Genomic DNA, 25,100 nt, shown 5'->3' with positions numbered 1-25,100 from the left:
AAGGTCCAATTTGGGGAGGGTGTCTTTGTCCCTCAGGTGCCTCCCTACTCTGGGCCACTCTTCCTTCAGCCATCCAGCTAGAACCCCCCTTTTTAAAGGAAGCCTTTCTTGGTCCTTAATCTTGTTCGAATCATCACGTGCATGTAGGATCTATTGGGAGGGCTGGGTGGGTGGGTGTGAAATCAGGGCAGCTAAGGGCCACGGTGGATTAGAAGTATCTGGCCTCAGACACTAGATGTGTGACCCTCATCTACCTCAGTTTCCTCATCTGTTAAATGAGCTAGAGAAGTTAATGGCAAACATTCCGGTATCTTTGCCAAGAAAACTTCACTATCTGTATGTGAGTATACATACACATTTATCCAACTTTCTCCTCAATTTTTCTATTTCTTGTAGTTACTTTTATACAACGAGCTCGTTGGGAGTCATGTCCAATTTCTTTTTCAAATTGAATTGTATTTTTACATCCAAATTCTCTCCCTCCCACCTCCCTTCCCTTCCTTACTGTGAGAGCAAAAGAACAAAAAACCGTCACAAATCGACCGCCGCGGAAACTGGTCTGGCCACCTGCGGCGAGCCCGACGCCCGTCTCCCCGCAGGTGGGCAGGGGGTTTCCGCCCCTGCACAGATCATCGCGGGTGACAGGGCACCGCCGCGCACAGGGCCGGAGGGACGCGTCCAATCCCGTGGGGGCGCGCGTGTAGGTCTCAAAATTGCAGAGCTCACAAGCGCGAGTAACAAGGCATCTCCTCCCGAACTGCGTGCCCCGGGGCAGGAGGATACAGCGTAACCTCGGGGGGATACAAAGTAACCTCGGGCTGGGGAAAGACTGGGATACAAAGTAACCTCCAAGCAGCGCGAAGCCGGCTACGCGCAGCTTGGACACAATGTAACCCGGCGCTCGCGGTCCAGGGCAGAGCCCAGCAAGGGGGAGCTCGGAAAGGAAAGGGGTCTGATGCAGAAAAGCACCCCAGAAGCGGTACCAGAAAACGGGCGGGGGAAGCACGGTCAGCTTTGCGCACGCGGGACTGCGCGGGGTTCCGGGAAAACCGGGGAAACCCCCTCAGCTTCTCCGCACTCTGGGGAACTCCAGGAAATCCCCGTTTTTAGAGCCGGAAGTGACTTCATTGGTAACGTCCAATCATCGCGCGGGGCCTTTCCGCGCAAGCGCAGGGCGCTATGACCCTCCGAGAGGACGCAGGAAGTTCCGAGGCGGGGCGACCTCGTGCCCTTCCGGCCCGGATATTTCCCAAAGTACCTCGCGCCCTCCGCTGTCTTTCCGGTCTTCATCGTCGCTCCCACCCCCTCCGCGTGTCTCGGTCATGGCCCCGCTGCTGCTACCCCTACTGCTGCGCCCCGCGGCCCGGGCCCTGCGCCCCGCCGTGACCACCGCCACCCGCGCCTTCGGAGGCCTTTTGGGTGGAGGAATCCACGGCCAGCCGGGACCCGTGCGTCCCAGCCTCCTGCAGCCGCTGCGTCGCGCGCCCGGCCTCTGCTCGTGCACGTGCGGCGGGCTCCACACCGAAGGTAAGCGTGCGACCGGGGCGTAGGGGAAGAGGGAACCCAGAGAGGACGCACGTGGCCCCGCCCCCTCCAGTTGCAGCTCCAGCTCCGCGGGCGTTCTCGGCGCTTCCCGCTGTTTATCCCCTCCCCCTCTTGCCTATCCGAGTCTATTCGCATCGGACTCGGCTGGCTTCTGAGACTTGGCTATTTCGGGTTTTTCTGACCCGAAGCACTGGGCCGAGTGACCCTCAGACAGAGAGGGCGGTCTGCCCCCAGGGTTTTCCTCATTGTCCCTCTGCCTTTGGAATTGGGGGGCGGCATGAAGAGGACAGAAAGGAGACTGAGCCCCTTTCTTAATGGACTCTGGAAGTGAAATGTTGGGGAAACCCCTCCTGGGGATCGAGAGTGAATCTCTATTTCCTCTGTGAATCTCGAGCCCTGATACATTGTTTTGGTTCCTAGTTTGTTTTGTTACACTGTTCATAAGTTCCGTCTGTGACCGCGCGTGCGTACGTGTGTGAGTGAAAGAGAGATAAGGAATCCGTGATTTCAGTGTACTATGTGAGATTTTGCCCTTTTAGCGTCCTGGGTTAATTTAAAACCAGGGATTCACACTGAATAAGAAAAATGATAAAGACTCCCGCCCCTCTCCCATCCCCCCGACAGAGGAACACCTTTCTGGAAGGCGGACCCCGTCATGGGGTAATCCAAGGGGGAGGGAGGGAGGAAGAAGCCTTTCTTAAACACCTATGTGCCCCACAGCGGACCGCCTGTTCCTTAGGGGCCCCTCTCCAGGTACGTAGGGAGATTTGCCCGGGGCACCCCTGTATTAGTCAGGGCTGGGCCCCCTGACCTACCAAAGTCTGGCTTTCCTCCTCTCTTAAATGAGGGCACCAGCTCCCCCTCCCCCACTCCCTTCCCCGTGCTGTGGATGACTTTATAAATGCCTCCCCTCCCCAAACTGGGACTCAAAGGAAATGAGTCACATGGGGAAAAAAGCCAATAATGGTCCTGGTCCAGAGAGCAAGATGCACAAAAAGAGACAGAGTGGGGGACAAATCGCAGTCCTCAGTGTTAACGATAAAAAGAAAAACTGGCTGTGTCCCCTGGCACCCACAGAGCAGAAGTCCTGAGAAAGAAATCCTTTTGGCCTGCAATATGGATTGCCAAAATCCAGGTCTTTGCAGCTCCCCTCTATGTGCACTGGACCCAGATTGAAGAAAAGGCCTGACTTCAGTCCGTTTTCCTACAATTCCTTTCACTGTCTGCCTTGGAGGCCACTGCTCCCTCCCCTCCCAAAGAGTCCTCCCTCTGCCCCCATCACTCCAAAACAGATGCCTTGCACCTATGTCCCTCTGAGTGCCCTCATTTCATGGGACGCTCCTCCAGCCCAGGGACTTTTTCATCTTGGCCCCGATCGAGTGTTTGGATCAGGAAGGAATTATTTGGGGAACCGTTTCTCGTTTGCCACTTGATCCTGGTTGGGGTAGCTGCCTTAGGTCCCTCCTGATTCATCTTCACAGCTGCTGGGGAGAGGGAACCCAGGCCCCTGTGCTAGATGGGGAGGGGACCCGGGAGGCAGGCATCCGTGCTGTTATTGTAGAGTTGTCTCGGCCCCTGGGTGAGTGTTTAAGGCAAGGTTGGGGGAGCGCCCTTTCTCTGCATCTAGCCCCCCACTCCCCAGGCCTATGAGAGAGTTCTGACAGGAGCGTGCCCCGTCTCGATGTTTCAGGGGACAAGGCCTTTGCCGAATTCCTGACAGATGAGATCAAAGAGGAGAGGAAGATCCAGAAGCACAAATCCCTCCCCAAGATGTCGGGAGATTGGGAACTGGCTGTGCAAGGCACAGAAGCCAAGCTGACCCGGAAATTAGCTGGCGAGAAGTGAGTTGGGCTTCTGGGGACCAGGGAGGGGCTGGGACTTTGCTGGTCCTCAGATGGTTCTCTAGAGGTGTCTCTGAGGGGAGTTACGGAGAAAAGTGGCCAAAGAGGGACTCGTAGAAGTGCGCCAGCTCTGGGGGTGTGAGTTGAGGGGGGCCTTAGAGGCCCCTCACGCAGTGGCGCCCCTTCTGACCTTGCCCCCACTCCCTTGGTTTCCTTTTCCTGCTCCAGGATCACAGTCACCTTCAACATTAACAACAGTATCCCGCCCACATTTGATGATGAACCATCAGAGGGGCAGAAAGGCCAAGAAGAGCAAGAGGTGAGCTCAACCTGAGCTGGGCAGAAATGGGCTGGGAGCTCCCTTAAATCGAGCCATGCAGCTTAGTTGGGAAAAGAGGCCCCCAGCTTCTGGAGCATCAATGGGCTTCCTGGAGGCGGCTGAGCCCCAGTCCAGGGGAGCGTACTTCCTGGGGCCCAAGGTGTGGGCAGGAGATGGGGAGCCCTATTGGAATTCTGTTTTGGAGGGACCGGGCTCTCGCTCTCTAAAACCTTGGTTGTCTTTTCGTTGGGTGCAGTCTGAACTTACATCAACCCCGAACTTTGTGGTGGAAGTCGTGAAGAACGATACCCAGAAGGCCCTCGTGTTGGACTGCCACTATCCCGAGGATGAGGTAGTGGCCAGGGAAGGGTTGCCCGCGGGCACCTTTGCTGGTTCTTGGGTGGGAGGGGAAACGCTGCAGTTACCAAGGGCCGGCCAGCAACACTGGCCCTGTGTCATGGTGGGGAAGGCAAGGTTCAGAGGTCAGTGAATTGCCGGCTCAGGTCTCGTTCTCTTCTGCAAACGTTAGGTTGGACAGGAAGAGGAAGAGGAGAGTGACATTTTCTCTATCCGGGAAGTTAGCTTTCAGCCCACCAGCGAATCGGACTGGAAAGACACAAACTACACACTGAACACAGACTCCCTGGACTGGGCCCTGTACGACCACTTGATGGACTTCCTGGCTGACCGAGGGGTGGACAATACATTTGCGGATGAACTGATTGAGCTCAGCACAGCTTTAGAACACCAGGAATACATCAACTTCCTGGAAGATCTGAAAGGGTTTGTCAAGTGTCAGTAGGGAGACCCTACTTTGGACCCAGAGAGAACACTTACCCAAAGCTATCATGGAGAAAGTTTGGTAAAATACTGTCAGACATAAATTATGTTTCCTAACCCACTTTTATTTCCTTGCTCTGCTGGCATTTTTGTACATCATCCCACAAAATGAGAAATAAAACCACTTGGACCCCCCCTCCTGTGCGGCATCAGCCCGGCTCCTCGGCTCCCTCCCCACACCTAGGAATAAGCAGCATTGTCCACAGAACAGTGACCCTTGACTCGGGAGAAAGGCAGTCAGAGCAGCACGGTCAGAGTATCGCAGACCTGTCCATGGAGAAGAATCTGGGGTTAAAGGGGCCTGGGGCTAGCCCTGGTCCTAGACTGGGGGGGAGGGGGAGCCCACCCCACCTGCCTGATCAGCATTTTTGTGGAGCCAGATTGTCCCCAAGCTCCAGGGGTGCTGCCTGGCTCTAAGAAGCCTCCTTGATTTGGGGTCCTCTTCTGGGGGGAGGAACCTCATTACCTCACTGGGCAGCCTTTTAACCCCCAAACCAGCCACAGCTCCAGCCTCAACCTGGAGCCCTGACACTCAGAATTTGTCATCCTTGGGGTGTCAGGATCCTCTGCTGTGGGTCAGCTGGTGGTCCACTACAAACTCCAGCTCTAGGCCTAGGAACTGTCTTAGCCTTGCTTCCCTTCAGGTTAGACAGTGTCTGACTAGTGAAGTCTGACAGCGAAGGGTTCAGGGTCAGAGGGCTCTCCAGAAGGCACATTTAGGGTTAGGGCCGTACCGCACAGCTCAAAAGAAGACTGGCACTTTCTTCTGTTCCACTGGTGACAGAAAACTCGGGCCTGTGGGCACATGTCTCGCTGTGTCTGTTCACGCTTTCCTCTAAGAGGGCTCGGAAGGTCTGCTCTGTCAGTTCTGGAGACTGAGGAGGGAGGAAGTGGTCAAGGAAGCCATCCCTCCCTCCCGTGGGCCTCCCACAGCCTGCTCCCCACACCTAGGCTTGGGCTCCCTTGTGGTGGGGGAGGGGGGACTTCTCAGTACTGACACACAATCTCTCCAGCCCTCACTAGTGACTAGGAGGGAGGGGCTCACCTGGGAGAAGAGGTGGAGACCACATTGACACAGGACCCTGCCTCTCACCACGCTCAGATTGTGCCTAGAAGCAGAGCCACTCTCAGAAACCATGCAGCCGCTTAAGGGCCAGGCCCAGGCCTGCCGGTTCCGCCCCCCCTTTCCACAAGCTCTTACCTGGAACACACGGGGCAGATGACCCCGTCCGCCTGAAGCCCCTCCAGCAGAGCCCAGAGACAAGTGTCATCAAACTGCAGGCCCCTCTCATACTCCTCAATGAAGGCTTGTTCTGCAAGGGAAGGAAAAGCTCTGACACCATCCTGGGCATAGAAAGCTTTCTGTACTGATGGTTAGGGGAGCTGCAAGGGGCTCTGAGAAGCGCAAAATGCCACTGGGGCTGTGGCCAAGCAGGCACAGGGCGCAGAGCCGTGCTGGAGAGAACCCGGTGCTTCTGGACCCAGTAACTCCACGGCGGGGATACGCCCAGCCATGGCAGAACTACATAGAGTGATTAAAGTACAAGACACTATATTCACATAGTAATGTAAATAAGATCTACAAAAGGGGGAAATATAAAAATAACCTGGGTCATTTTAAGGAGAAAACAGAATCAGAACAAAATCGACACTAACAAAGACTGTTTAGGAGAAGCTAATGAGAACAACAAGTCAGAGTATCCCAGGAGAGATGGGGACTGGGAAATTATTATTTTGGAGACAACTGAAATGTTAAAAACAATCAAGCTCAACTAATTAGCTGCATTTGGCATTCGGCACTAAAACAACTTGGTTTTTTAGGTTTTCTGCCAGGCGCTGAAGCCAGCTAGTTCTTGCTGTAGAACCTTATTCTTCTGTCATAAATAACATGATAGAACGTTCTTATAGTATTTTGCTGGTCTGAAACTTTCCTGTAATTGAGTTCTTTCCAAGAGAATGGCTGTTGCCATCACCAAGAACAGTGATTAGTTAATACTGGGCTCTGTACTAGGCCATGGGAATGTAGAGAAAGTCTCAAGGAATGGCACTCTAATGGAAAATAAAGTGGATCACATCTCTAACTGTACGGGAAGTTTGTATAGAATGAGACTGTTCCTAGGTGGGCATCCCACTGAAATGTTCCTGACACAACAAGCAGGGCCAGGAACCTTGGCCAGTGTTCTTGCCTCACTGATTTGTGGGGATCCCAGTAGGGATGTACAGGTAAAAAGTTTGATTTGACAAGGCAGCTGGGAGTAAAGGAGGCTGTCTCATCCTGGGGGGCAGGAGGGAATGGGATGGGGAGGACGAGGACAACTAGAACCGGGAAGTGGAACAATTCTAACGGTGAGGCAGAAGGAGCAGGAGAACAGTCAGTTCAGAAGACTGTGTGAAGGGATAAAAGGGAAAAGGTAAGGGCAGCCTTTAAAGGCAGTCCAGGGGCTTCTCAAAGGAGAGACAGATCATGCTGACCTGGAGGCCCTAAGCCAAGCAGAAGTGCAGCACAGAGATTCATTTGGCATCTGAAACATGCTGGCTAGCTGGAGAAGGCAGAAGTCACAACAAGTCCGGTTCTGTGCTTTGGACAAGGTGATCTGCACTGGGGAAAGGGACTTTCCTGGTCTGACAGCGAGTTTGGTTAAAAACAAAACCCTAATATTGCTGCATGAGCAAGCCAATATCGGCCCCTCTAGGCTCATATCCTTGCTCTCCTCTCAAGGAGAAGCTGTAAGCAGAGAGGCAGCCCAGGGACATCTGGCGAAAGTGAGAAAGGGGCCCTCACCCTTCAGACTGACTTGTGAGTATAACCCTAACCCTAATCCTGCACTGAGCTGCTGGCCCAGACCTGGAAAGAGAGGAAACCACAGCAGAAACTCTTCCCAAGGTCCCCGGCCCGAGGCATTTGTCTCAATCAGGACATTCCACACCAAAACCAGAGGCGTCACTGCTAACGAGTACGTAGACTTTGAGAAAACGGGATGAAACTAGGAAGGCCACACAGCAAACACCAAAAGCCCAAATGAGAATATCCCAAAGGACCAGTCCCGGGCAAGTCCTTCAAAACCTGAACCGTGGATGTCAGCAGCTAGTGACCTCACCCAGAACTGAGGAAAAAAGCCCAGAGTGCTTCTGGCAAACTGAACCGGACAGAAACTTATTGGAACACCTTAGGGGGATACGGTGCCCGCAAATCCTCCTCTCGTACCCCACGGTCAGATCATATCCTACATCTTGAGCAGGGCGAGAGTTGCTGGATTCCGGATCCTCTGGAGCCTGGCTGAGCATTGCATCAATCAGAATGCCAAAGGCTATTTATCCTGATTCTGCTCATTTCTGTATCTTTGAGAGTATGTGTGTGTGTAAGCCTGTTTCCCCACAATGTCAGCATTAGCCATTCTCCTTTACTGTCAGGACCTCCAACTTGTTTTCATTTACATCTCTGAGTGAGTGGGGAGATTTCTTCATGTGGCTGCTCAAAGTATGGATCGCTTCTCTCAAGAACAGCTTGTTCCTCTCCTTTGACACATCAATTGGGGACTGTGAGGAGTGTCAGCTTGTGAAGCGGTTTAGCAAGGTCATCCCATAGGATCTCAAGCACAGAAAGCAAAGGAGAAGATGGAGAAAACCCTGCTTTCTGCATCCAGGGCTGTGGGACCCTACTTGCTCTTCGATGCCCAAATGGGACAAAGGTGAGTGTCGGAGCAGATTCTTGCAGCAGGACACGCCCAATGTGAAGTAGATCTGTTCACAAGAGAGGCAGGAAGGAGCATGGAAAGGCGTCATCTGGAGCCAAGTGACAGAAGGTATGGGTCAGAGGCTTCAGCAAGGCGCTGGTCCAAATGGATGACTTCTGTGTCTCACAATGATCCGAGGGATGGAGCGAAAACAAGCTCACCTGGGCTCTGGTATCACGGTGCTCCCAGCCACACATCAAGATCTCCTTGGAAGAGGGAACAAGGAAACAAATCTGCCTCTTGACACCCCTCCCCACCATGAGGCACAAAAATGGGGAAGCGAACCTCCCCAAAGGTGCTTATCACCATCCAGCTCTCAGTCCGGGTCAAAGAGGAATGGCTTCCCTAGGGTTAAGGGGGATCCAGATATGTTTCTGGTTGCTGACGGCCCTATGGGGGTTGCCTGACGCTCCAAGGTTTTATAGAACCTGGAAGAGATCCAGAATTGCTTGAAGGAGTTGAGATTTCCCATCCACACAAGGAAGACCAAATGCAGGAAGAATGCCTATGGAATGTTTCATCCTACCCTTGAAGAGCATCCTGTGGAGCTGGGCTGGACATCACATGCATTTCTGGGACCGTGAGCTGGGTTTAGGGCTGAAGAAGAGAGCAGGCTGGATCCCACTAAGACACTGCCCACACCTTTTGCTGACTGGAGCTTTTTCAAAGGTTCACAAGGCAAGAATGGAAGATGAGCATCACACAGAACGGGAGGGAGGGAGGGAGAGAGGGAGAGAGAGAGAGAGAGAGAGAGAGAGAGAGAGAGAGAGAGAGAGAATAGTGTGTGTATGTGTCTGTATTCTTTCCCCCTCTTCCCTCAGAAAAGGGAGATTCATAAAAATACAGGGCAGTTAGGAGAGTACCAAGGACGATGCTCCTCAAAGCCACACCCCATTCCACAGTTGGCTGGCCCAAGGGCTGTGGAGGGAATCCTAGAACACGTGAACGAGCACAGATGAAGCATCAGAGTTTGCCAAACGCTGGATGCCTGTATCCTTAACACTGGGATGGAACCTCCGAGAGCCATTCACCGGTCCTATGGGATGGCAGCCACTTGTTACCTCCACTTTATAGATGAAGAACCTGAAGGGGCTTTTAAAAGTCCCCACGTGTGGGAGAGTGTTACTAAGTCTGCTCTGCCCCCAGACAATAAGCTCTCTGGAGCACATGGATGTGGGGTGACTTATAGCCCCAGACTCAGTTTCCTCATTTGTAATCCAGACTTATCACTCCAGGGAGTCTGGTCACAGATTCTCAGAGAGGAAGGATCTGCCTAAGACTGACCAGCCAGGTCTGTGCTAGGACCCAAAGCTCATTTGCCTAGGCTGGTGTCCGGAAAACACTGAGGCACAGGGGGGCTGCGGGCACATGGAACAGGTCTGTGACTAGCCCATCCCCAGTGAGGCTGAGCATCCAAAGCCAACACGCCTCTACCTCTCTCCCCCTCCCCCCCATGCCTCCATACCTTGACTCATCAGCTCCTGCTGAATTTCTTCCAAAACCTCAAGTTCCTCGGGATCTGCTACCTACAGAGCAGAGGAAGCATGTGGGTTGGTATTGTTCTCCAAAAGCTCCCCACCTGTGGCCTAGCGGGTGGTTACGGCTCTTGGGGCTTCCACCCTGGAGGGAGCAGGGGGAAGGAGCCTCAGAACAGCCTTTTCCCAGCCCCTGGTGCACTGGCCTTTTCCCCACTGACCCAAAGAAAGGCACCTGGACTCCAGGCCCTCAGCCCTGGAAGGCAGCCCAAATCTTCTGAAGTACGGGAGATACCCCCTTATTCCTTTCACTCACCAATGCGGGGAAACAGACCTGTGCAAAACTGTTGCTGCGCCTCTGGGCCGCTAGGTTCTCATGTACGGACTGCAGAGCCAGCCACTCTGTCTCCATCACCTCCTGGGCCATAAGGCCACAGTGGACCCCTCCCACTCGGCGATACTTGTCCAGGAGTTGGGCCCGGCTGCTTTTCATTCTCTGAAGGCATCGCTGGCGGGAGAGAGAGAGGTGAGCTTGAAATATGAAAATATTAGTAAGTAGTGGCCAGACCGTGACCCGAACCCCCAAAGTGGGAGAATCAAAGGTAACTATGGGGAAAGGGGCAAGATGACCTGGCCTATGGGGGAGGAGGCAGAGAGCACCACTTCCCTTACAATGCTTCTTCCATGTAACTTGTTTGTCCTTCATGAAATGAAATTTGTAAGAGGGAGGCATGGGATGGGGGTGGGAAGGAGAGATGCAGCAAGACATAGAACCTAGAGAGGAGGAAGAGCTCAAACCAGGGACTTCAAAAGTTAAATCTCATGGAGAATACAGGAATAATAAAGATAAAACATCTTTAGAAAATAAAATTCAGAATACACTGAGATTGAAAGGGAAAGGAAACAATGAGAAAGAAGCAGAGAAAAACTTCCTAGAAAAGAGTTCTTTAGAGATATTTACTTAAGAAGGCATAGGAAAAATAAAAGTCTCCAAAGAAGGTGAAAAAATAGAGAACTAAATTCTTTTAAAACAAACCAGCTAAAATTGGATTAAATCCAAAGACATAAGACAAGGGAGTGGAAAAAATATATAAAAAACCAGCAAGGAAGTGGGGCTAACCAAGTGATATTACCAAACTAACTGTGGAGTCAAAAACCTAGAAAAGAAAAAAAGCAGGAAAAAGGAATACAAAAGAAAGAAATGAAGAGAAGGCCTATCCAAGAACCCTAAATACCTACTATATCAAAGCTTCTTAAACTGTGGATCATGACTCCATATGTGGTTGTGAAACTGAAGATGGGGGTCGTAAAAGTACGGATTTGTTACCAATAAATGTTTGATTTGCGTGCCTATTTTATAGTCTTACATGCCTCAGGCACTAAATGAGTAGGAAATGTTTACAAAGTCCTAACTTCATGATCCAAAGGGGGGGGGCGTTCGGAGGGGAAAGCAAACTCCTAAATGTTACATCTATGGCGCATCTGCTGTTCCCAAACCACTCTACGGGCCTGGAGGTGCCCAGGAGGAAGACGAACGAAGAGGGAATGGAACAGCCAAGGCAATCCAAAATGGGGGGATTTTCACGGAAGATTTTTGTATCCTACTACGCTCTGAATGCTACTGTTATTTCAAGAGAACGTTAGCAAGAGTCAAACTGACAAGATTTTGTCAGAAAAGAACCGGAAGGACAGGACAGGGAATTCCAGTTTGGCAAATGAGTGGAAGCAAACATTATGCTGGGGAAGCTTCCCTGCTTTTCATTCATTTCTTTTTGATTTCTGGGTTATTTTTATTTTTAAACACGGGTCTTTGTTTCTAGAAAAACCCTCAGACTACTGGGTAGGGAATGATCTACATGGGGAATCACAGTCAAAGGTGGCTAAAGCCTCTCTACTCCTCAGAAGCAGACCCTGTTAAAACACAGTCTGGCCTGGCCCTTGCCCACCGCCTAGTTAGTCTGGAGAGGGAGCCACGGTCGCTCCTCACCCAAGCCAGTCTGAATAGGTCCTGAACTCTCGGTTAGAAGCGCTCCCAATGGTTTTCTCAGTTTTAGACCCCGCCACAGCTCCACCAACAATGCACAAGTGCAGGGTGGTCCCAAGGAGAGGAGGCAGGAAGGGGCGGGGCCTAGAGCTTCGGGAGGGCGAGAAAGGGGCCTGACTGGAAGGGCAAGGAACCCCGACCGAGGACTGACCTGCCGGTACGTCTCTTTCCAGACCGGGCCCCTAGGACGCTTGTGAAACGCGCGTCGTCCCTGCACCGTCTCCTCCATAAAAGCCCGGCTCCCTAGGAGTCCGTAGGGAGACCGAATCCGCCGCTTTCGCCTCCTGGCCCCCCTCCCCACCGTTCATACCGGGAACGATAACCCTATCACGAACTGCGCGTGCGTAAATGCATCCGGTGCATGCTGGGAATGGTAGTCCGCAACCTTTTCGCTCTTTCCCCCTCCCCCTCGGAGTCCTATCCAGAGAGACACCGAAACCAAAGGCGTGAAGGCTTCCTTCCATATCTGCCTGTCCTGGCTCCACAAACACGCTCCAGCCACAAGGGCAACATCGCAGGGATCTTGGCTGACTGCAGTTCTGAGAAGGTTCCGCAAACCCGGGAAGCGGCTACCCAGAGAGGGGAGGGGCCAACCCGAGCGGCCACGCCTCCATAGCGAAGCTAGCAAAGTCAGAGTTTCCAGCTACGCTGCGGATTGGTGAGCGACCCAGAAGGTGTGTTAGGCAGTGACTTCGCCTCGGTCGCTTCCCATTCTGATTGGGCAGAAGAGAGGAGATCACTGATTGGGCAGAGAGGAGAGAGCGCCGATTGGACAAGCACACGAACGGACGCTCATAGGCTGGAGCAGAGGATGACGAGCGCTGGTTGGATAACATGGGGGGCGGGACTCAGTAGGGCACCGCGGGGAAAGATGGCGGCGGCCGAGGAGGCCAGCGGAGACGGTGAGCAGTGGCGGCTGTGGTTACCCCAGCACGTTGTGTTCGTGCGGCTACGCGAGGGCCTGCGGGACCAGAGCCCTCCTGCGCCAGGTGCCGAGCAGCCAAACCCACCTACCCTTACTCGGAACCTTCTCTTTGGGATCGGTGCTGAACTCTTCCTGTGGGATGGTGCAGCCGGCGCTTTCTTGGCAGTGCGCCTGCGCGGCCCAGGTCCCGCCCCTAGCGACGGGAGCGGAGGTGGCGGGAGCAGCGTCGGAGGCGGAGGCAGCGGTGGAGGCGGAGGCGGAGGGAGCGGTGGAGGAGGGGGCGGAGGCGGAGGCGGAGGCAGCGGTGGAGGAGTAGTTGGAGGCGGAGGCGAGGGTCCCGCCCTGAGTCGCTACCAGGTAACGGCGGTGCCGGACTGCGCCTGCGCGGTAGAGTGCCAGGCGGGGTTTGTTGCTAGGCAACTAGTAGGAACTAGGCCGTTACCCGAGCTGGAGTGCGCCTGCGCGCAATGTGCTATGGGCTGGGAGTCCCGCATGAAAAGCTCTTCCAGAGCCCCTTCTTGTCTGGTCTCCCACCCCTCTCTGTTAGGGATTGTTTCTGTCGTGTCAGACTCAGTGACCCGATTTGGGTTTTTCCTGGCAGAGACACTGAGGGGGTTTGCCGTTTCTTCTCCAGCTCATTTTGCAGATGGGAAAACTGAGGCAGACGAGGTTAAGTGACCTGGCCAAGGTCACACAGCCAGGAACTGTTGGAGGCCCTGTTGGAAATCAGGGCCCAGAGCTTTCTTCCCTGCCCAAGGCTTTAGCACGCAGACACATACAATTTGACACCCAGGAAAGCAGCCTGTGGCCTCTCGGCCTGAGGTAGCTTCTTGTAGGTGGGCTCTCCCCATCCAGGAATTCCGCGGAAACTTGGCTGAACCATGCCCCTGTGGGAAGACTTTCCGGGGTCCTGGCTCTCCGATGAGCTTTTCTGCCCCGTTAGAATTTAACCTTCCTGGAGATTAAGAGGCTAAGTAGGCAGGACTCTCCCAGTCACCGCCTTCCAACATTTCCATAGCGCACCTGGGGTGCTTGGGGCGAAAAGGAAAACTCAGTTGGTTGGAGGGGATGTGGAAAAATGGGGACACTATGCCTTGTGGGTGGAGTCATTCTGGCTCATGAAACTACAGGGGAAGAACTGATAGAGGCTGAACATAGATATTTCTCACTTTTTGCAGCATGAATAACGTGATGATGGTTTCCATGATTTCATATCTACAGTTGATTTAATAGTGGTTTGGGGGTGGGAGGGAGAGGATTTGAGACTTTTTTTTTGTTTTGTAAAAAAACTATTGCCATAGGAAATTTGATTTAAGAGTTTTGGAGGCCCGCTTCTTAACCCATACTCTATTGAGAAGAATAAGGTCCAGAGAAGAAGGGTTTTAGTCACAGAGGCCCTTCTCTATACAGTCATCAAGATTATAGTACTTGTTTTGCTGCTTTTCCTCCTAAACCATATTTCTTCTCCTCACATAGATCAGTCCCAGTCCATTGCAAATGCCTAATTAATTCTAGGCTTAACTCCTTTGGGTGATTGAGGAGAAGCTTCTTGCCTGCTGGCCTGCTACAAAAAGCTCACTCTCCTCACTGGCCAAGGTCAGAAGTTGAGGAGAGAAGGCTAAGAAAGAGAGAGAACACAGAGAAGAGAACTCTGGCCTGGCCAGGCCTGCAACAGAAAGTTTGTCCTCATCTTGCACGAACTAAGAGTAACTTCTCTGCCTTTTGTTGACTCTTCTTGGGAGAAAGGGTTAAAATACCAAAAACATACCAGTCAAATAGGACCATACATATCCACTTCCAAATAACTAACCTTTTCCTATCAACATTAATTCTAGCTTGTTCTAATTTCCAGAGATTGCTTTGTATAAATCCGCCCCTGTTTGAAGTCTACCAAGTCCTGTTAAGTCCAACTCACCATCATGTGGCACTTATTGGAACCAAGGGACTCACTGTCTTAGAGCTGCCTAAACGATGGGGGAAGAATTCTGAATTTGAAGGTGGGAAATCGACGGTAAATTGTAGGTAAGTTGGATCTTCCTGAGGTTTTGATCTGAGTCAGTTCTGGCACATGTAGGTGAATGTTTTAAGGCAGTGGTCATGTAGGCTATGTGGTTGTGAAACTGTGTGCGGGCAGGGGCAGTTTTGTTGATGGTGGAAAAGTTTTTGCTTGTGTTTTTGGCAGAATTAATGATTTAATCACAGCAGATATGTTTTGTTCTTTAAAATTTGATATCTTGTCTTTGGATGTCTGTCAAAGGCAAAGTTTTTGGCCTATTGTTTTGGGAGGGTCAATGATGTTTCTTGTCTTATAGCACAACTCCTATAGCTGAGAGGTTCTTCAGCAGTTCCCCCTCCTTGAGCTTGAAGCATGCCGCCTGGTACCCAAGTGAAGTGCTCGACCCCCACGTGGTACTGCTGACGTCAGACAACGTGATCCGGTAAGAGCTGGTCCTGATGGCTGAAAAATGCCACAGCTTGGGTCTCCTCAGGAGGACCCAGCTATAGAGAGAAGGGAAGAGAAGGATTTCCTTCAGAAGACCTCTGGTCAGGGGTTGTGGGAGAACTGAGCATTTCTGAGCCTCCCAGGAGCCTGGGAGATGAGAAGAGTTAGGAGAAAAAAGGATGGTTGTGTCCATGCAACCTCCCTCCCTCTCACCAAACCATGATACGATGTTCCTTGCTGTTGCCTTTGCATTCAGGATTTGCCTTGCCAAGGCATGGCTGGCCTTCCCCTAACCCTCATGCTCCTTTGTCTCTGGGTTTCACTGGTAGTGAGAGAGTGGGAGACTCAGCCTTGTAGAGTTGGATCCCTCCTTTGGGGAGGGCCCTCAGAGGACTGGCTGAGGGTCTGACTCGAAGAGACGTGGATAAAGCTTTGGAAGGAGATTGGAAGTTGCTATGCCTGTGATCCAGCCCTGAAGCTGAAGCTGGGGAGGGTGAGGCTTCAGAGATTGGCTGGCAGGCGAGGATCTCCTATGTGGAGGAGCTAGAGCTAGCCTTACAAATGGCCTACACCAGGCCTATCGGAGGAGAAGGGCACAAGCCTCTTGGGAGTCTCTGGCCATGGGGTTCCCTAATTTTTCCGGCCTGGTTGAACCTTCTGGAGCTCATGCTTCACTAGCCAGAGACATCTCCAGACCACAGGGAAGCTCAGACAAGGGCTTTGTGCACCTTGAATTTCATTGGCCTCTTCAGGTCTTTGTTAGAGGGGTTCATATGTGGCCAGACTGTTCCTGTCAATCTTTGTATTTGAGTTGATCCAAAGTCCTAATTTGTTCCTCAGGGCTAGAGCTCTCTTCCTGGCTTTGAGTCATCTGTGGGTCATACACCTTTGCCTAAGACATTAGTAAAAATGTGAAAAACCACACAGCAGTGAGCATAGAGCCCTGGAGCAGCTCTCCACTGGAGCCTCTGTGCTGTTATTTCTTGGGAGGATGCTCTCTCCAAAGTCATCAATGAGCTTTTAATCCCCAGATGTGATCCTTATTGTCCTTGACTTCTCTGTGGCCTTGAAGCCTGGTACTGGTAATTCTTTCCTTCCTGATGCTTTCTTGATTCTTATCCTTCTCGGACCACTCCTTTACTGGTTCTAAGCCTCTTAATCTTCTCTCCTCTCTACTGGGGGATCTTATCAGCTCTGACTTTTTTTTTTTTGATCATTTTTTTTCTCTTTACATGTGTATATTAACTTTTTAAAAATAGGCATCTTTTTCATGAATCATGTTGGGAGAGAAAAATCAAAAAAGGGGATAATCCTTGAGAGAGAAAAAACAACAAAAGTGAATTCTGCTGACTTCCAATCATATCTTCAGCTGCTTTTCAGACATCTTGAACTTGATGTCCAACAGACATCCAAAACTCCCCCTAAACCCTCCTCCCTACTACCTTCCCCATTACTGTTCAGCCTTCGCCCTCCCCCCCATAGTCCCCAGGTTCATGACCCTTGGAATCATTTCTCTCAAATCTTCCCTCCCCCAGTATCTAAAATGGTTTCAAGGCATGTTGATTTCACCCCTGCAGCATCTCTTGTCAATTCAGCTGCCAGATTTCTGGTCGATTTCACCTCTGCAGGATCTTTTGTCAGTTTCACCCCTGCAGCATCTCGTCAATTCAGCTGCCAGATTTCTGATCGATTTCACTTCTGCAGGATCTTTTGTCAGTTGCACCCCTGCAGCATCTCTTGTCAGTTCCTCTGAGGATTTCTTAATCCATTTCACTTTGTACCATATCTCATCACCTTTGTAGGTACAGGCTCCTGCCACCTTAGCAGCTTGGAGAGGAGGAATGCCTTCCTTTATTCAGTAACCTCCATTGACTCCCTGTCTCCAGGATCAAATAACCCTTACCCTAAAATCCTCTGACTTTCAAAGCTCTGCATGATCTCACTCCTTCCTCCCTCTCTGGTTTCCTTTGGCTTTACTTCTTAACACATTCATTTTGAACCAGTTACACTGGCCTTCTGGCATTTCTTCCTATGTTCCACTCCGTCTCTCTTTACTATTCCTGGAGTATGGTTTCTTATCTCTGCCTCCTGGATTGTTTCAAGTTTTGGCTAAAATCCTATTTTCTACAAACAAGACATGAATAGAAAAGTGATAATCAATTGAAGCATTTTAAACTCATTTCCCTCCCTACCCCCCCCCCCTAAAAAAATATACTCCTCCCTGACTTCCCAGTTACTGGGAAAGGCCCAGTATGCTTCTCCTCCTTTAGGCTCACAACTGTGGTATCATCTGGACCCTTCTTCCTCCCTCCAGTCTTTCCCCTCTTTTCTTCATCCTCTGTTGAGCTGCCAAGATGATTTCCCTAAAGTATTAAGGTTAGAGTCACTCTGATCATTGAGGGATGGGGGGAGGGAGCTTAAGGAAGACATCGATCACCCAGAGACATAAGAAGCTAGGATGAAACTTGGGAGGGTTGAAAGATGTAGGACCAGGGAAACTTCAGGCTGGCCACTAGGTGTTCAGTGGCCGTTGAGTTTGGCAGAGGAGGAGGGATGACACATTGTCTTGTCCTTCCCTGCTTTGCCAGTGTGGAGGTCATGGCAAAAAATGCTGCATGTCCTAAACTATTTGATTTCTTTTTATTGTCATAATGGAAGAGGGAATGATGCAAGAGGGAATAGAATGGATGGTAGTGGGAGGACCTTGGAGAACTTGGTTAGCCTGGAAAGCTGTTGGACCAAAGCTGGACAGAAGACTGGGCTGGAGGAGTTGGCGAGACTGGAAGACGTTGGGAGATGATGGAGTGCTGGAGGGAGTGTGGGATCTCGTGTTTGTATTATTAAGTGCTTGGTTTTCTCTCCTTGGGCACTCACTTCCAGAATCTATTGTCTGCGAGAGCCCCAGATCCCAGTGAAGGTGATCCCTCTGTCTGATGCTGAGGAGGAAAGTTTGATCCTTAACAAAGGGTGAGTCTGAGAGTGGGACATCGGCCATGAATGTCTACATCAGGACCCCCGGCCAGAGTAAGGGGAACCATCAGCCACCTTTCCAGGCTTATCCTTGTCTTCTGGGTAGGAGCCTGTGGGGCCCCGCAGGTCTGGGGTCTGACTCTCGAGTGTGACAGATTCACATCACCCCCTCAACCCCACAGGACAATTAGTGATCCCAAGGGCTGAGACCCCAGGTCCTTTTGTGTGTCTGTGGCCTTAGGGGGCCAAAGACTGGAGGAGTTTAGTGGAGGCTGACTGCTGTCTATTGGGGGGGGGCTCCCTAGAGAGAACTTTGAATGAGGTAATACCTATAAAAAGAACTCTCTCTCCCCTTCTAGACCCTTGAGGCCTGCCCCATTTTACTGCTGAGGAGACTGAGGCTCCACTCTTACACCACCTGTGGGTCCCTGGGTCTGGCCTCTCCTTGGGACTGAGCGGGTCTGGCTGAGGGCCTAAGCTCACAGTGGACCACGTCCCTCCTCTCCTTGGTAAACCCCAGTGGCTCCCTCCTGCCCAGCTAGAATCAACAGAAACTCTCCTGCCTGTTGTGGAAGGCCATTTGTGAGGTGGTTCCCTGCAGTCGTCGGGCCTGGCCAGACCGACCTTCGGCCGGTCCTCGTCCCTTGTCCCTCCCCTTCCCTCTGCTCTGAACAGCCCCTTGCTTGTCTCCTCTGCCTCGGAACCCAGCCGGCCCCACGGTCTCTCCCTGAGATGCTCTCTCTTGTCTGTCCACCTTCTAGGAGGGCATACACGGCGTCCCTTGGGGAGACGGCCGTCGCCTTTGACTTTGGGCCTCTGGCCACAGTGCCCAAAAATGTCTTTGGGCAGCGCAGCCAGGAGGAGGTGCTGGCTTACCCACTGTACATCCTGTACGAGAATGGGGAGACCTTCCTTACCTATGTGAGTCTGATGCAAAGGTAAGCTGGGCTGGCCTCCCTTGGGGGAGGCCGAAGGTCCACCAGGGAGCCTTACCCGAAAAAGACGGGGGTGGGGAGATACCGGCCGAGGAAGCGTGTGGAAATCCCGGAGAGCGCCAGGAAGAGGCAGACAGGATGGGGAAGGACTGGAAAGGTTACGGATGGGACCCGCCATCCAGGCTTTGAAGCAAGGTTGTTATGCACCAAGGAGCTGGCCTATAGGGCAGGGAAGAAGGCTGTGGGTTGAGCATCCATTTGCCCGGTGTCCCTGCCAGCCTATTACCTTCTGTGGTTCCCTCACTGGCAACAGGGTAGTGCAAAGGTCAGAGATGCAGGGGTCATTGAACCTGTGGAGAGTAGGAAGTTAGGCTCCCATCGCTGCCCAGGACTGATCTTTTACTAGAAAGATTGAAGTTGCTGACACTGAGTGAAAACAAAGGGATCGATAAAATGAGATAAAGACGTCGAGTCGTGAACACTGAGGATCGACTGCGGAAGGGGGATCCCACTCCCCCTAATGCCGACCAGGAGGTCTCAGGCAAGGTCTGGGAAGTGCGCAAGCGGCTGGCAACGGGGACTAAGGAGTGGCCAACTGACTCTCGGTGGGGCTGGGAACGGAGCTAGCCGTTCTGGAGAGCTGGAGAGCAACTCGGGACTGCCCAGAGGGCCTCCAAACCGGGCCTGTGGCCCAAGGACCTCTGTCCCACAATAATACGGCAGCTCTCTCTGAGGTGTCTGAGAAAGGGAAATCGGAGGGGCGTCTGCTCCTGGGGACACGGCTGCCCAAGCTGGGGTGGGTGATGGTGGCAGATTGGGACACGCTGAGGCAGGGCCGGTGGGATGCGGCCCCCAGACCATCCCCAAGGGCCATCAGTCTCCAAGAGACCTGAGGGGCTAAGTGTGCACGAAAGCGCTTTCACTCCATTTTTTACCGGAACCCGTCACATCTTGTCCAAGACGACTGCCCCTTCGTGACCATATCTGAGGGAGCCGCCATGGGATGTGGCTGGAGCTAGGTGGATGCATCCCTCAGTGGTCCAAGGCACGCTGGACTCTGGCACCCCTTTGGGTCACCTTGCCCAGCTCATCTGACAGAGGAGCACATTGAAATGACTTGCCCAGTGGGCCTGGAAGACTCGGCTCCCCCTGGTGCCTGCCTCCGTTTCCTCATCTGTAAAGTGGGGACAGAGGCTGTGGTTGTAAGAGTCAGACCGAAGGTGCTTTGCACAGTCGAGCTTCATTGATGCTTATCATTGGGGCGTACGGGTGTCCGAGAGGGCGCCTCTGGCCCTGAGCCCCAGCTGACAGACTGAGCCCTGGCGGGCAGCTTGCCCAGCGGGCGCCCTGAAGGGCTCAGATCTCGGTCATCCCCGCGTCCCAGGCTGTTGGCAACCCCTGCTCACCCGACTCCGCCTTAGCCTTCTGGCCCAGGAACCCGCTGCAAAACCGAGGAGAAGTGCCTGTGGCCGGGTTGGAGCCTTTCTCTTCAGTACAAGGGACAGCTCCCTGACAGAAACACTGAGGGTTGGGGGCGGGGGTCACTCTACAGATAGAGATGAGATTTCTGAGAAGACTGGGGCATGCTCCCCCAGCCTTGGGGAGGGGGACCCCGAACCCCATGCTCTTGGAACGAGGGCAAAGGGGTAACGTGGGTACGTCGGATGATGACTAGTTTAGTTCAGACTTTTGTGAAACGCCTACTGTGTGCCTGGCCCCGTGCCCAAGGACGGCTCTCAGATGCGGCACAGAGGCCTGGAAGGATGGGGCAGTCCGGCTGGAAAGACAGACAAACGCCAGGTCACTGGGTCCCGGGCCGCCGAGGTCCTGGAGATGCCCCGAGGGCGACCGTCCCCACGGCCCACTTTTGTTTCCCCAGCCTCGGGACCCTGGGAAAGCTCTTGGGGCCCCTGCCCATGCACCCGGCCGCTGAGGACAACTATGGCTACGACGCCTGTGCCATCCTCTGCCTGCCCTGCGTGCCCAACATCCTGGTCATCGCCACCGAGTCGGGCATGCTGTACCACTGCGTGGTGCTCGAGGGGGAGGAGGAGGACGAGCAGCACGTGAGTGCCTTCGGGGCCAGGGCTGTCCCCCCGCATGCAGCATTCTCGGGTCACAGCAGGGACGGGTCAGGGACCTCGGGGGTGGGGGGCCACATGGAAACAAAGGCCCTTTCCGAGGCGCTCGGGGAATTCTCGGGCCCCCTCAGGACATGCACTCACCCCTCCGCAGTCGGAGAAGTCCTGGGACTCGCGGGCCGACCTCATCCCTTCCCTCTACGTGTTCGAGTGTGTGGAGCTTGAGCTGGCCCTGAAGCTGGCCTCCGGGGAGGAGGAAGACGACCCCTTCGAGGCTGACTTCTCCTGCCCCATTAAGCTGCACAGAGGTGAGGGGGCCCCCCAAAGGCTGGGAGGAAGGGTTCCGAATACCAACCGGCTTTTTGTATGGGAGCCTGGAGGCCACAGAGCCAGTGGAAGTTGTGGTCCCGGGGGGGTGCACGGGGGTTGGGAGTGGCGGGCAAGGGTTCGAGGAGCGGAGGGACTGTGTCGGTGAGACGCGTGGAGGCGGAATTGATGGGCCTTGGCGCCATATTGGATCGCGGGGGTAGGGGAAGGGGGGGGTGAGGAGTCCTGGACACATTAGGTGTCCGGTAGAGCTCGGAGCATTTAAGGAGATCAGAGCATCTGGCACTGAGTCATTGAATCCAAGATGGGGTCACCCAGGGCCCAGCTGTGGCTCGAGGGCAGTCAGAGGGAACCCAAACAGATGCTTCCAGCTCCTGCCCCGCCCCTACAGTGCCGGGCAGCTGAGAGGGCGGCGTGGGCGCCAGTGCCCGCTTTGGGATGAGGAAAGGGGAGCTGGTTGGTTTGAGGATCCTGGGCTGGGAGCTCTGCCTCTGAAATCGGGGAGGAGTGCGGGCAGAAGAGATCAGACTGGGGGCGCTGCCCCCACAATCGGCCCTGGGGCTGCCTCAGGAGCACCTCCCCTCCCCCTGCAGACCCCAAATGTCCTTCCCGGTACCACTGTACCCACGAGGCCGGCGTCCACAGCGTGGGGCTGACCTGGATCCACAAACTCCACAAGTTCCTTGGCTCGGGTGAGTGCTGCAAGAACGGCCAGGTGGGAGGGAGCCCCCGTGTGCTGGCGCCAAGGGGGAGTGGGCCCCTGGACCCCGCTTGTCTCTTGGCAGATGAGGAAGATAAAGACAGTTTGCAGGAGCTGGCGGCGGAGCAGAAGTGCTTCGTGGAGCACATCCTCTGCACCAAGCCCCTGCCCTGCAGGTAAGCGCGGGTCCCTTGGGGAGCGCCCGCGGAAGGGCCCCTGCCAGAGCCCACTGTCGCTAACAAGGAGCTGTCTCCCCAGGCGGCCGGCGCCCATCCGAGGCTTCTGGATCGTGTCCGACGTGCTGGGGCCCACCATGGTGTGCGTCACCAACACCTACGAGTGCCTCACCCGGCCTCTGCTGTAAGTCTCTGCCCGGGGAGGGGCCCGGAGAGCCCGGATCGCGCACTCACACCGGCCGTGTCCCCCTCCCGCAGGAGCACGGTGCACCCCACCTCCCCCCCGCTGCTGTGCGCCCGGGAGGACGTCGGCGTGGCCCAGTCTCCCCTGCGCATTCTGGCGGAAACCCAGGACTCCTTTGAGAAACACATCCGGAGCACCCTGCAGCGCAGCGCCGCCAACCCCGTGTTTCTCAAGTATGGCGGGAAGGGCGGTCGCCCACACGGGTTGAGGCCGGCCCTGGTGGGCGGGAGGCTGGCGCCGGTGCCCCGGGAATGGGGGGGGTCTGGCCTTGGGAGAGCCCGAGGCAGACTCGGCCTGTGAACTGCAGGGCTCTCCCTGACCGGGGGGGGGGGGGGGGGGGGGGGGGGGGGGGGGGCGGGCGGGTAAGGCTCTGGCGACGGGCCTAATGGGCTCCCCCCTTCCCCCTCCAAGATCCTCGGACAAGGACGTGGCGCCCCCTCCCGAAGAATGCCTGCAGCTGCTCAGCCGCGCCACCCAGGTGTTCCGGGACGAGTACATCCTGAAGCAGGACCTGGCCAAGGAGGAGATCCAGCGCAGGTGGCAAAGGGGGGAGGGGCTGCCCGGGGCGGGGCGCGGCCAGGAGAGGAGGAGCCACGGCCCCGTTTACCTTTGCCTCGTTCTTAAAGGGTGAAGTTGTTATGTAGCCAGAAGAAGAAGCAGCTGGAAGACCTCAGCTACTGCCGCGAGGAGAGGTGAGGGCGGGGCCCGGGGGGGCGGGCACCAGGCCGGCGGGGAGGGGGCGCGCGCCCAGCGGCCTTCTTCCCGTCCTTCCCCAGGAAGAGTCTCCGGGAGACGGCCGAGCGCCTGGCGGACAAGTACGAGGAGGCCAAGGAGCGCCAGGAGGACCTCATGAACAGGTGGGGGCGGAGCGCCGGGGGCGGGCGGGCTGGGGGCGGGGCCTCCGGGGGCGGGCGGGCTGGGGGCGGGGCCCCCCGCCGAGGCAAGCCTGGGGCTTCTTTCCGAGGAAGGATGAAGCAGCTGCTGCGCAGCTTCCACTCGCAGCTCCCCGTGCTCTCGGACAGCGAAAGGGAGATGAAGAAGGAGCTTCAGCTGATCCCGGACCAGCTGCGGCACCTGGGCAACGCCATCAAGCAGGTGAACGGCGGGGCGGCCGGGAGGGGGAGGGGGCGGAGGGGGCGGGGGGCGTGGCCCGGCCCGAACCAGGCTGTGCTTCCAGGTCACCATGAAGAAGGACTACCAGCAGAGGAAGATGGAGAGGGGCACGAGCCCGCAAAAGCCCACCATCACGCTCAGCGCCTACCAGCGCAAGTGCATCCGGACCGTGCTGAAGGAAGAGTGAGTGAAGGGCCCTGTCCCCGGGGGCCGGGGTCGCAACCTGGGCAGGAGCCTCACCCGCTTGTTTTTCAGGGGTGAGCACATCCGGGAGATGGTGAAGCAGATTAATGACATCCGGAACCACGTGAACTTCTGACCCAGCGCAGCCCACCGCACTACCCTGCCCGCTGGAGTCCGTGGGAGGGTGGGGGGCTCCACCCATTTGGTTTTGTAATAATAGCAAATAAATACTTTTTATAATGAAGGCAGGAAGGGGCTCGGCTTCCTGTGCGCACTGAGGGGTGAGAGGAGGGAGGGGGTCTCCCTGCACACACGTGTAAGAGGCTGAAACTGAACATGTGCACTGGAATCGGAGACAACTGAACACTCGAAGGCTAATTACTGACTGGCCAGTGCTCTATTAGCATGTGCTTGGAAAGTGGCCCTTCCCACTGGGCTGGCTCCAGCTTTTAATACATAGAGAATTGTGGGAGGGACTAGGGGGTGGAGTGAGAAAAGCCAGAGCCACTTTGGAGGAGCAGGAGGAGAAAGGTTGGTCTGTGTGTCTTGTCCATCCCCTTCACTGCTCCCCTTAAAAACCAAGGACTTTTGTTTGTCCTGATTCGGACTGATTCTGAGGCCTCCGGGAAACTAATCCAGACTTCACACAAGGGACCTCACTGGCCCAGCAGGGGTCTCCATGGGCACACATGACCACAAAGCTCCAGGGGGAGTCTCCTTGTGCCCGCACTGACCTCAGGGCCCCAGCAGGGGTCTCCATGGGCACACATGACCACAAAGCTCCAGGGGGAGTCTCCTTGTGCCCGCACTGACCTCACGGCCCCAGCAGGGGTCTCCATGGGCACACGTGACCACAAAGCTCCAGGGGGAGTCTCCTTGTGCCCGCACTGACCTCACAGCCCCAGCAGGGGTCTCCATGGGCACACATGACCACAAAGCTCCAGGGGGAGTCTCCTTGTGCCCGCACTGACCTCACGGCCCCAGCAGGGGTCTCCATGGGCACACGTGACCACAAAGCTCCAGGGGGAGTCTCCTTGTGCCCGCACTGACCTCACGGCCCCAGCAGGGGTCTCCATGGGCACACGTGACCACAAAGCTCCAGGGGGAGTCTCCTTGTGCCCGCACTGACCTCACGGCCCCAGCAGGGGTCTCCATGGGCACACGTGACCACAAAGCTCCAGGGGAAGTCTCCTTGTGCCCGCACT

The 25,100-nt window shown here is 54.7% G+C and overlaps 3 protein-coding genes and 1 long non-coding RNA gene across 5 annotated transcripts; 2 read left to right on the top strand and 2 right to left on the bottom strand.

The window, feature by feature from the left end:
- Positions 1–1,218: 1,218 nt before the first annotated feature.
- On the top strand, positions 1,219–4,680 carry C1QBP (complement C1q binding protein). The gene is made up of 5 exons (XM_051991478.1): positions 1,219–1,527; positions 3,236–3,386; positions 3,615–3,705; positions 3,962–4,057; positions 4,235–4,680. Exons 1-5 carry the CDS (start codon positions 1,323–1,325, stop codon positions 4,505–4,507), a joined length of 816 nt encoding a protein of 271 aa, XP_051847438.1. The 5' UTR covers positions 1,219–1,322; the 3' UTR covers positions 4,508–4,680.
- Positions 4,590–12,443, bottom strand: RPAIN (RPA interacting protein). Of its 2 annotated transcripts, XM_051991480.1 has the most exons (7): positions 11,950–12,373; positions 10,089–10,262; positions 9,745–9,805; positions 5,747–5,858; positions 5,591–5,654; positions 5,280–5,420; positions 4,590–4,812 (listed from the first exon to the last, which is right to left on the bottom strand). In XM_051991480.1, the coding sequence occupies exons 1-7, from the start codon at positions 12,025–12,027 to the stop codon at positions 4,783–4,785; spliced, it is 660 nt and encodes a 219-aa protein (XP_051847440.1). In that variant the 5' UTR covers positions 12,028–12,373; the 3' UTR covers positions 4,590–4,782. The 2 variants fall into 2 exon arrangements, with proteins under 2 accessions (XP_051847440.1, XP_051847441.1); XM_051991481.1 differs by lacking the exon at positions 5,280–5,420 and having other exon boundaries at positions 11,950–12,443.
- Positions 12,444–12,533: 90 nt separating this feature from the next.
- On the top strand, positions 12,534–24,143 carry NUP88 (nucleoporin 88). The gene is made up of 17 exons (XM_051991477.1): positions 12,534–13,080; positions 14,576–14,745; positions 15,036–15,161; positions 18,047–18,133; positions 18,898–19,074; positions 20,951–21,137; positions 21,307–21,460; positions 22,073–22,171; positions 22,265–22,355; positions 22,438–22,539; positions 22,614–22,772; positions 23,011–23,136; positions 23,226–23,291; positions 23,376–23,456; positions 23,568–23,694; positions 23,777–23,895; positions 23,968–24,143. The coding sequence occupies exons 1-17, from the start codon at positions 12,610–12,612 to the stop codon at positions 24,029–24,031; spliced, it is 2,406 nt and encodes an 801-aa protein (XP_051847437.1). The 5' UTR covers positions 12,534–12,609; the 3' UTR covers positions 24,032–24,143.
- LOC127558248 (uncharacterized) lies at positions 17,788–20,841 on the bottom strand. Its single transcript, XR_007952742.1, has 2 exons — positions 19,130–20,841; positions 17,788–18,102 (listed from the first exon to the last, which is right to left on the bottom strand). It is a non-coding gene; the product is annotated as an uncharacterized LOC127558248 (long non-coding RNA).
- Positions 24,144–25,100: the final 957 nt, after the last annotated feature.

Source organism: Antechinus flavipes, chromosome 3, assembly GCF_016432865.1.
Source record: "Antechinus flavipes isolate AdamAnt ecotype Samford, QLD, Australia chromosome 3, AdamAnt_v2, whole genome shotgun sequence".
NCBI classification, from domain to species: Eukaryota; Metazoa; Chordata; class Mammalia; order Dasyuromorphia; family Dasyuridae; genus Antechinus; species Antechinus flavipes.
The sequence above is the reverse complement of the archived record's forward strand: the minus strand, read 5'-3'. Positions and strand labels throughout refer to the sequence as shown.

Coding starts and splice junctions, on each gene's coding strand:
- C1QBP (XM_051991478.1), top strand. CDS start 1,323: ATGGCCCCGCTGCTGCTACCCCTACTGCTGCGCCCCGCGGCCCGGGCC. Junction 1,528..3,235: donor CGGCGGGCTCCACACCGAAG/GTAAGCGTGCGA, acceptor TCGATGTTTCAG/GGGACAAGGCCTTTGCCGAA. Junction 4,058..4,234: donor GCCACTATCCCGAGGATGAG/GTAGTGGCCAGG, acceptor TGCAAACGTTAG/GTTGGACAGGAAGAGGAAGA.
- RPAIN (XM_051991480.1), bottom strand. CDS start 12,027: ATGGAGGAGACGGTGCAGGGACGACGCGCGTTTCACAAGCGTCCTAGG. Junction 9,806..10,088: donor GCAGCAACAGTTTTGCACAG/GTCTGTTTCCCC, acceptor TCTGCTCTGTAG/GTAGCAGATCCCGAGGAACT. Junction 5,655..5,746: donor ATCTGCCCCGTGTGTTCCAG/GTAAGAGCTTGT, acceptor CTCTGCTTCTAG/GCACAATCTGAGCGTGGTGA.
- NUP88 (XM_051991477.1), top strand. CDS start 12,610: ATGACGAGCGCTGGTTGGATAACATGGGGGGCGGGACTCAGTAGGGCA. Junction 21,461..22,072: donor CCCCATTAAGCTGCACAGAG/GTGAGGGGGCCC, acceptor CTCCCCCTGCAG/ACCCCAAATGTCCTTCCCGG. Junction 22,172..22,264: donor CCACAAGTTCCTTGGCTCGG/GTGAGTGCTGCA, acceptor GTCTCTTGGCAG/ATGAGGAAGATAAAGACAGT.